General features: G+C 33.4%; 1 protein-coding gene across 1 annotated transcript in view; it reads right to left on the bottom strand.

Moving 5' to 3' along the window:
• LOC121370229 overlaps positions 1 to 11232 on the bottom strand; it is an 89587-nt gene that overhangs the window by 18814 nt on the left and 59541 nt on the right. The window contains exons 9-10 of the mRNA XM_041495353.1: positions 8779 to 9173; positions 6277 to 6457 (exon numbers count right to left, since the gene is read on the bottom strand). Coding sequence (XP_041351287.1) covers positions 6277 to 6457; positions 8779 to 9173 — 576 coding nt within the window. The remainder of the gene's footprint in view (positions 1 to 6276; positions 6458 to 8778; positions 9174 to 11232) is intronic.

The following is an 11232-nucleotide window of genomic DNA, read 5'->3' as shown; positions in this document are numbered from 1 at the left end:
CTTCTCTTAGTGATATACTATTGTATTCTACATTTATCTTCTCTTAGTGATATACTATTGTATTCTACATTTATCTTCTCTTAGTGATATACTATTGTATTCTACATTTATCTTCTCTTAGTGATATACTATTGTATTCTACATTTATCTTCTCTTAGTGATATACTATTGTATTCTACAGTGATATTATTGTACCTTCTCTTAGTGATATACTATTGTATTCTACATTTATATTTATCTTCTCTTAGTGATATACTATTGTATTCTACATTTATCTTCTCTTAGTGATATACTATTGTATTCTACATTTATCTTCTCTAAGTGATATACTATTGTATTCTACATTTACCTTCTCTTAGTGATATACTATTGTATTCTACATTTATCTTCTCTTAGTGATATACTATTGTATTCTACATTTATATTTATCTTCTCTTAGTGATATACTATTGTATTCTACATTTTATCTTCTCTAAGTGATATACTATTGTATTCTACATTTATATTTATCTTCTCTTAGTGATATACTATTGTATTCTACTTAGTGATATACTATTGTATTTATCTTCTCTTAGTGATATACTATTGTATTCTACTATTGTATACATTTATCTTCTCTTAGTGATATACTATTGTATTCTACATTTATATTTATCTTCTCTTAGTGATATACTATTGTATTCTACATTTATCTTCTCTTAGTGATATACTATTGTATTCTACATTTATCTTCTCTTAGTGATATACTATTGTATTCTACATTTTATTCTTAGTGATATACTATTGTATTCTACATTTATCTTCTCTTAGTGATATACTATTGTATTCTACATTTATATTTATCTTCTCTTAGTGATATACTATTGTATTCTACATTTATCTTCTCTTAGTGATATACTATTGTATTCTACATTTATCTTCTCTTAGTGATATACTATTGTATTCTACATTTATCTTCTCTTAGTGATATACTATTGTATTCTACATTTATCTTCTCTTAGTGATATACTTTATTCTACATTTATTTTCTTCTTAGTGATATACTATTGTATTCTTCTACTTAGTGATATATATTGTCTTCTCTTAGTGATATACTATTGTATTCTACATTTATCTTCTCTAGTGATATACTATTGTATTCTACATTTATCTTCTCTTAGTGATATACTATTGTATTCTACATTTATCTTCTCTTAGTGATATACTATTGTATTCTACATTTATATTTATCTTCTCTTAGTGATATACTATTGTATTCTACATTTATCTTCTCTTAGTGATATACTATTGTATTCTACATTTATACCTTCTCTTAGTGATATACTATTGTATTCTACATTTATCTTCTCTTAGTGATATACTATTGTATTCTCTTTATTTATCTTCTCTTAGTGATATACTATTGTATTCTACATTTATCTTCTCTTAGTGATATACTATTGTATTCTACATTTATCTTCTCTTAGTGATATACTATTGTATTCTACATTTATCTTCTCTTAGTGATATACTATTGTATTCTACATTTATCTTCTCTTAGTGATATACTATTGTATTCTACATTTATCTTCTCTTAGTGATATACTATTGTATTCTACATTTATCTTCTCTTAGTGATATACTATTGTATTCTACATTTATCTTCTCTTAGTGATATACTATTGTATTCTACATTTATCTTCTCTTAGTGATATATATACTATTGTATTCTATATACTATCTTCTCTTAGTGATTTATCTTCTCTTAGTGATATACTATTGTATTCTACATTTATCTTCTCTTAGTGATATACTATTGTATTCTACATTTACCTTCTCTTAGTGATATACTATTGTATTCTACATTTATCTTCTCTTAGTGATATACTATTGTATTCTATATACTATTGTATTTATCTTCTCTTAGTGATATACTATTGTATTCTACTTAGTGATATACTATTGTATTCTACATTTATCTTTATCTTCTATCTTAGTGATATACTATTGTATTCTACTTTTACATTTCTTCTCTTAGTGATATACTATTGTATTCTACATTTATCTTCTCTTAATGATATACTATTGTATTCTACATTTACCTTCTCTTAGCGATATACTACTGTATTCTACATTTATCTTCTCTTAGTGATATACTAATTGTATTCTACATTTATCGTATTCTACATTTACCTTCTCTAAGTGATATACTATTGTATTCTACATTTATCTTCTCTTAGCGATATACTATTGTATTCTACATTTATATTTACCTTCTCTTAGTGATATACTATTGTATCTTCTCTTAGTGATATACTATTGTATTCTACATTATATTTATACTTCTCTTAGTGATATACTATTGTATTCTACTTTTCTTCTCTTAGTGATATACTATTGTATTCTACATTTATCTTCTCTAGTGATATACTATTGTATTCTACATTTATCTTCTCTTAGTGATATACTATTGTATTCTACATTTATCTTCTCTTAGTGATATACTATTGTATTCTACATTTATCTTCTCTTAGTGATATACTATTGTATTCTACATACATTTATCTTCTCTTAGTGATATACTATTGTATTCTACATTTATCTTCTCTTAGTGATATACTATTGTATTCTACATTACATTTATCTTCTCTTAGTGATATACTATTGTATTCTACATTTATCTTCTCTTAGTGATATACTATTGTATTCTACATTTATCTTCTCTTAGTGATATACTATTGTATTTATTTCTTCTCTTAGTGATATACTATTGTATTCTACATTTATCTTCTCTTAGTGATATACTATTGTATTCTACATTTATCTTCTCTTAGTGATATACTATTGTATTCTACTTCTCTTAGTGATATACTATTGTATTCTACATTTTATCTTCTCTTTGATATCTTGTCTTAGTGATATACTATTGTATTCTACATTTATCTTCTCTTAGTGATATACTATTGTATTCTACATTTATCTTCTCTTAGTGATATACTATTGTATTCTACATTTATCTTCTCTTAGTGATATACTATTGTATTCTACATTTATCTTCTCTTAGTGATATACTATTGTATTCTACATTTATCTTCTCTTAGTGATATACTATTGTATTCTACTTATTTATCTTCTCTTAGTGATATACTATTGTATTCTACATTTTCTCTCTTAGTGATATACTATTGTATTCTACATTTATCTTCTCTTAGTGATATACTATTGTATTCTACATTTATCTCTTAGTGATATACTATTGTATTCTACATTTATCTTCTCTTAGTGATATACTATTGTATTCTACTATTGTATTCTATTTATCTTCTCTTAGTGATATACTATTGTATTCTACATTTATCTTCTCTTAGTGATATACTATTGTATTCTACATTTATCTTCTCTAAGTGATATCTGGTTATTGGATGTCAAACACTTGTTATTCTGATAGGGTTTCTTCACTGGTTATTGGAAGTCAAACACTTGTTATTCTGATAGGGCTTCTTCACTGGTTATTGGATGTCAAACACTTGTTATTCTGATAGGGCTTCTTCACTGGTTATTGGATGTCAAACACTTGTTATTCTGATAGGGCTTCTTCACTGGTTATTGGATGTCAAACACTTGTTATTCTGATAGGGCTTCTTCACTGGTTATTGGATGTCAAACACTTGTTATTCTGATAGGGCTTCTTCACTGGTTATTGGATGTCAAACACTTGTTATTCTGATAGGGCTTCTTCACTGGTTATTGGAAGTCAAACACTTGTTATTCTGATAGGGCTTCTTCACAGGTTATTGGATGTCAAACACTTGTTACTCTGATAGGGCTTCTTCACTGGTTATTGGATGTCAAACACTTGTTACTCTGATAGGGCTTCTTCACTGGTTATTGGATGTCAAACACTTGTTACTCTGATAGGGCTTCTTCACTGGTTATTGGATGTCAAACACTTGTTACTCTGATAGGGCTTCTTCACTGGTTATTGGATGTCAAACACTTGTTATTCTGATAGGGCTTCTTCACTGGTTATTGGATGTCAAACACTTGTTATTCTGATAGGGCTTCTTCACTGGTTATTGGATGTCAAACACTTGTTACTCTGATAGGGCTTCTTCACTGGTTATTGGATGTCAAACACTTGTTATTCTGATAGGGCTTCTTCACTGGTTATTGGATGTCAAACACTTGTTATTCTGATAGGGCTTCTTCACTGGTTATTGGATGTCAAACACTTGTTATTCTGATAGGGCTTCTTCACTGGTTATTGGATGTCAAACACTTGTTATTCTGATAGGGCTTCTTCACTGGTTATTGGATGTCAAACACTTGTTATTCTGATAGGGCTTCTTCACTGGTTATTGGATGTCAAACACTTGTTATTCTGATAGGGCTTCTTCACTGGTTATTGGAAGTCAAACACTTGTTATTCTGATAGGGCTTCTTCACAGGTTATTGGATGTCAAACACTTGTTATTCTGATAGGGCTTCTTCACTGGTTATTGGATGTCAAACACTTGTTACTCTGATAGGGCTTCTTCACTGGTTATTGGATGTCAAACACTTGTTACTCTGATAGGGCTTCTTCACTGGTTATTGGATGTCAAACACTTGTTACTCTGATAGGGCTTCTTCACTGGTTATTGGATGTCAAACACTTGTTACTCTGATAGGGCTTCTTCACTGGTTATTGGATGTCAAACACTTGTTACTCTGATAGGGCTTCTTCACTGGTTATTGGATGTCAAACACTTGTTATTCTGATAGGGCTTCTTCACTGGTTATTGGATGTCAAACACTTGTTATTCTGATAGGGCTTCTTCACTGGTTATTGGATGTCAAACACTTGTTATTCTGATAGGGCTTCTTCACTGGTTATTGGATGTCAAACACTTGTTACTCTGATAGGGCTTCTTCACTGGTTATTGGATGTCAAACACTTGTTACTCTGATAGGGCTTCTTCACTGGTTATTGGATGTCAAACACTTGTTATTCTGATAGGGCTTCTTCACTGGTTATTGGATGTCAAACACTTGTTACTCTGATAGGGATCTTCACTGGTTATTGGATGTCAAACACTTGTTATTCTGATAGGGCTTCTTCACTGGTTATTGGATGTCAAACACTTGTTATTCTGATAGGGCTTCTTCACTGGTTATTGGATGTCAAACACTTGTTATTCTGATAGGGCTTCTTCACTGGTTATTGGATGTCAAACACTTGTTACTCTGATAGGGCTTCTTCACTGGTTATTGGATGTCAAACACTTGTTATTCTGATAGGGCTTCTTCACTGGTTATTGGATGTCAAACACTTGTTATTCTGATAGGGCTTCTTCACTGGTTATTGGATGTCAAACACTTGTTACTCTGATAGGGATCTTCACTGGTTATTGGATGTCAAACACTTGTTATTCTGATAGGGCTTCTTCACTGGTTATTGGATGTCAAACACTTGTTATTCTGATAGGGCTTCTTCACTGGTTATTGGATGTCAAACACTTGTTATTCTGATATGGCTTCTTCAAGAGGAAGCCCGTTACATCTTGTATGTTCCACAGACAGAACACAATTAATGGCTTTTCATATACCAGTTGGTTGGAATGGGAAAAAACTATTCAAAGAATTGAGCTACTGAGGTGGTTCAATCCTTCAAGACAAACACCTCAGGCAAGAGCTACACCGACTGAGCTAGATCTGGCCCCTGACATGATACCAGACTAAATGACCACACGCAATGCAAGACATAAATAGTAACATTCACTACCCACCCCAACATGATATCAGACTTAATGACCACACGCAATGCAAGACATAAATAGTAACATTCACTACCCACCACCATAAAATACAGCCACACATTTAAGTTAAGACTTTTGCTCTACAGTATTTAAGTCAGTAATACTAACAGCTTACTTTTTAAAGTGTAATGCTGTTTTATAAATCTGCTCGGCATAACCCTGGATAAATAGTACACAACATATAACATATGACATAATATATGATAAAAATAAAGCTGAAAGCTATATTAATGATATTAATATATAACTAGTAACACTGCTATCCTCTCGGCATGCTCATGTTTACATTGTTAGATATATCAATGATATAAGATGTAACTAGTAACATGTAACATCTCACTGCTATCCTCTCGGCATGTTCACGTTTACATTGTTAGATATATTAATGATATAAGATGTAACTGGTAACATGTAACATCTCACTGCTATCCTCTTGGCCTCCTTACATTTACATTGTAAGATATATTAATGATATAACTAGTAACATATAACATCTCACCGCTATCCTATCGGCCTCCATGCGTTCGGCCTCCTCACGTTTACGTTGTTCCTCAGCTGCAATGGCCGCTGCCAAACGCTCATCCTCAATCAGCTTCGCTTCCGCTGCTAGTCGCAGTAATTCTTCTTCCTGTCGACGCTGTTCCTCCTCCTCAAGGCGCATTCTCTCTTCCTCAGCAAGCCTGCAATACGATACACCTGTATGTAGTTAATGCTCTACAACAGTACGATACACCTGTAGGTAGATACTGCTCTACAACAGTACGATGCACCTGTAGGTAGATACTGCTCTACAACAGTACGATGCACCTGTATGTAGTTACTGCTCTACAACAGTACGATGCACCTGTATGTAGTTACTGCTCTACAACAGTACGATGCACCTGTAGGTAGATACTGCTCTACAACAGTACGATGCACCTGTAGGTAGATACTGCTCTACAACAGTACGATGCACCTGTAGGTAGATACTGCTCTACAACAGTACGATGCACCTGTAGGTAGATACTGCTCTACAACAGTACGATGCACCTGTATGTAGTTACTGCTCTACAACAGTACAATGCACCTGTATGTAGTTACTGCTCTACAACAGTACGATGCACCTGTATGTAGTTACTGCTCTACAACAGTACGATGCACCTGTAGGTAGATACTGCTCTACAACAGTACGATGCACCTGTATGTAGTTACTGCTCTACAACAGTACGATGCACCTGTATGTAGTTACTGCTCTACAACAGTACGATGCACCTGTATGTAGTTACTGCTCTACAACAGTACGATGCACCTGTATGTAGTTACTGCTCTACAACAGTACGATGCACCTGTAGGTAGATACTGCTCTACAACAGTACGATGCACCTGTAGGTAGATACTGCTCTACAACAGTACGATGCACCTGTAGGTAGATACTGCTCTACAACAGTACGATGCACCTGTATGTAGTTACTGCTCTACAACAGTACGATGCACCTGTAGGTAGATACTGCTCTACAACAGTACGATGCACCTGTAGGTAGATACTGCTCTACAACAGTACGATGCACCTGTATGTAGTTGATGCTCTACAACAGTACGATGCACCTGTATGTAGTTGATGCTCTACAACAGTACGATACACCTGTATGTAGTTGATGCTCTACAACAGTACGATACACCTGTAGGTAGATACTGCTCTACAACAGTACGATACACCTGTAGGTAGATACTGCTCTACAACAGTACGATACACCTGTAGGTAGATACTGCTCTACAACAATATGAGTAGAAGCCTTTTGCAGAATCAAATGTGTCCATAACCATAAGCTGTTATCAAATAGTTATAGGTTAAAGAAAATAAAGGATCAAATGTGGCCCATGTATGTAAATCTCATCAAAATGTAAATCTCATCAACTGTCAAACATATATTAAATGTGTCAAAATTTAAAAATCTGATCAATCCTTAGACCATATAGTAAATGTAAACATACCAATCTGATCAACTGAACATTATTATTATAGTAAATACTGTAGCATGTAAATCTGATCTGCTGTCAGACCATACAGTAAATACATGCATGTGTCAACCCGTAACTGAGATCTACTGTCAGACCATATGTTAAATATCAACCCGTAACTGAGATCTACTGTCAGATCACATTAAATGTGTCAACCCATAACTGAGATCTGCTTTCAGACAATATGCTAAATATGTCAACCCATAACTGAGATCTGCTGTCAGACCGTTTGTTAAATGTGTCAACCCGTAACCGAGATCTACTGTCAGACCATATGTTAAATGTGTCAACCCGTAACTGAGATCTGCTGTCAGACCATATGTTAAATGTGTCAACTTTTAAATTCTGCTGTCAGAACGTATGTTAAATGTGTCAACCCGTAACTGAGATTTGCTGTCAGACCATGTTAAATGTGTCAACTTTTAAATTCTGCTGTCAGACCGTATGTTAAATGTGTCAACCCGTAACCGAGATCTGCTGTCAGACCATGTTAAATGTGTCAACCCATTAACTGAGATCTGTTGTCAGACCATGTTAAATGTGTCAACCCGTAACTGAGATCTGCTGTCAGACCATATGCTATATGCGTCAACCCATAAATGAGATCTGCTGTCAGACCACATGTTAAATGTGTCAACTTGTAAATTCTGCTGTTAGACCATATGTTAAATGTGTCAACCCGTAACTGAGATCTGCTGTCAGACCATATGTTAAATGTGTCAACTTTTAAATTCTGCTGTCAGACCGTATGTTAAATGTGTCAACCCGTAACCGAGATCTGCTGTCAGACCATAGATCTGTTGTCAGACCATGTTAAATGTGTCAACCCGTAACCGAGATCTGCTGTCAGACCATATGTTAAATGTGTCAATCCGTAACTGAGATCTACTGTCAGTCCATATGTTAAATATGTCAACCTGTAACTGAGATCTACTGTCAGACCATATGTTAAATGTGTCAACCTGTAATTAAGATCTGCTGTTACACCACACAGTAGACCTACCTCTCTTGCTCCAGCCTCTGTCTCTCCAACTCGTGTGCTCGCTCTGCCTTCTCGCGCGCCAGTCTGCGGTGTTCGGCCAGCTTGGCCTTGTACTCGAGAACCGAGATGTCCTGGCTCGACTTCGACATGTCTGTCATGGAGCGCGACATCGAGTCCGGTGCTTTCGAGACTAGGGTGGAATCCAGCACAGACGTCACGGCTGGCGTTGGTTCCTGCACAGATGCCGGTGTCAACGACGGCATTTCAGAAACTATATCTGATGGTGTGGCTGTTGTCACGGTAGTAGAGGGTGTTGCCGAGGCTGCTGCAGACACTGCAGTTGTTGGTGTACTAGGAGCAGCTGATGGCTTAGACTCCTTAGGTTTAGCTTTCTCAACTGTCTGCTTAATCACCGGCTGAAAACAGCATCAATACAAAATTAGGGGCCAAATGTCCAGATGTTAATAACATCCAATAAGGATCTTGAGGTGGTAAATTTAATATTTAACAAGAAATGTAGAGATGATAACCACAGCATTAAACAGGAATTGGCAATTATAATAGCAATGTTTTAATGAATATGCAATAAAAGAACCAAACTATAAACCACCGAGCCACATCTAGTCCAAACAGTTTCATGTATTAAAAAGTCTATATTATTACAACAAATATCTCAATATCTATGCACGTCACAAAACAAAATTTCATTATTCTAATCTAATCACATTGCATGCTAACATAGTTACAAATACATATCTTATATAGTAGTGGAAATCTTGTTTTAGTTTCTATCTAGCCAAAGCCTTCATTACTGATTTTATTACTAGATAAAGTCTTTACTATTAAATTAAATAAAGCCTAAACTATTAAATTAGATAAGGTCTTTAATATTACATTAGATAAAGCCTTTACTATTAAATTAGATAAAACCTTTACTATTAAATTATATAAAGCCTTTACTATTAAATTATATAAAGCCTTTACTATTAAATTTGATAAAGTCTTTACTATTACATTAGATAAAGCCTTTACTATTAAATTAGATAAAGCCTTTACTATTAAATAAAATAAAGCATTTACTATTACATTAGATAAAGCCTTTACTATTAAATTAGATAAAGCCTTTACTATTAAATTAGATAAAGCCTTTACTATTAAATAAAATAAAGCATTTACTATTAAATTAAATAAAGCCTTCATTATTAAATTAGTTTTACTATTAAATTACATAATGCTTGTATTATTAAATTAGATAAATTCTTTACTATTAAAGTAGATAATTTTATATATTCTGACTATTAACAATGGCAACCCCACCTCATATGATAATTTTTATTACTAGACTGGTACCCATCTGAAGTTAGTGGTTGTAAAAACTTTTATGACCAAAATTCAAAACTAGATCAGTACAGACAATAATTAATTCAGTATTTGTATAATGCAATCAAAAGAAAAACACTGATGATAAAACAAATAAATGTAAAAAAGAAATATTACTCCAATTTTACCATAATTACCAGTATATCGCTTGTACATGTACATACATATACTATAACATATTATTAAATTGTTTGCCAATAGCAAACACAGAATTGTTTGAAAAATAATATCTTATTTTCCACATTTATTTTTTCTATAAGTTGTTTTGTAATAATCTGTTAAAGGGACAGTAAACTCAAACATGAGCTTTATGTGTTGGAAAGATGCATACCCGGACCACAACACATACTGACACTTTAAGAAAAGAAAAGAAAAACCCACGTAATTTTAGAGTTAACAAAAAGATGTGATTATTCCTGCTAACTGGGGGCAGCCATTTTCTTTTGTTTTCGGTGCATCCAGTTTTGTGATTTTAGATGTGGAAGTCTACTTAATCAAGGGTTTTACAGAATTATTTACAGTAATAAAGCAGGACAGCTGATAATGTTCATTACCATTTTAGGGGTGGCCACGCAGTTATCCCACAATACCCTGTGAGCTTAATAAAACAGGCACATATTTGTTTTGTGTCTAGAAACCTAGACTGGCAACCGTCCAAATATATACCTGCCAATCAGGAACCACAGGTACAGGTCACAGAAAGAAAAGACCAATTAACTATGAAAACACTCCGATTATCATTTCAGTATGTGGGTTAATATATGGACAAAACATAATACAGTTATTTTGACACTTTGATAATGGTGGTTTATTTGGTATTGAAAAATAATATATACTTATTGCTGGCTTAATGAGATGAATATTATTACAGAACATTGTGAAGCATCCGTAAAAATCAGGTATGTTTTGTTTCTTCAGTTCTAAGACTAATTCCTGACATGACACGTTAGGTATTACGTAACCACCAGCTCGCCAGAGGGCGTATTCACTGGGATGGTACAAAATGGCTGCGCCCGTTATATCTAATAGACGTCACATTTAACCATTTTATTAATTAACTATGCGATTATACTTGATGATATTAAGTAATAATGT

Source organism: Gigantopelta aegis, chromosome 4 (assembly GCF_016097555.1).
Source record: "Gigantopelta aegis isolate Gae_Host chromosome 4, Gae_host_genome, whole genome shotgun sequence".
Classification (NCBI taxonomy): Eukaryota; Metazoa; Mollusca; class Gastropoda; order Neomphalida; family Peltospiridae; genus Gigantopelta; species Gigantopelta aegis.
Note: the sequence above shows the minus strand (reverse complement) of the source record. Positions and strands in the feature narration are given on the sequence as shown.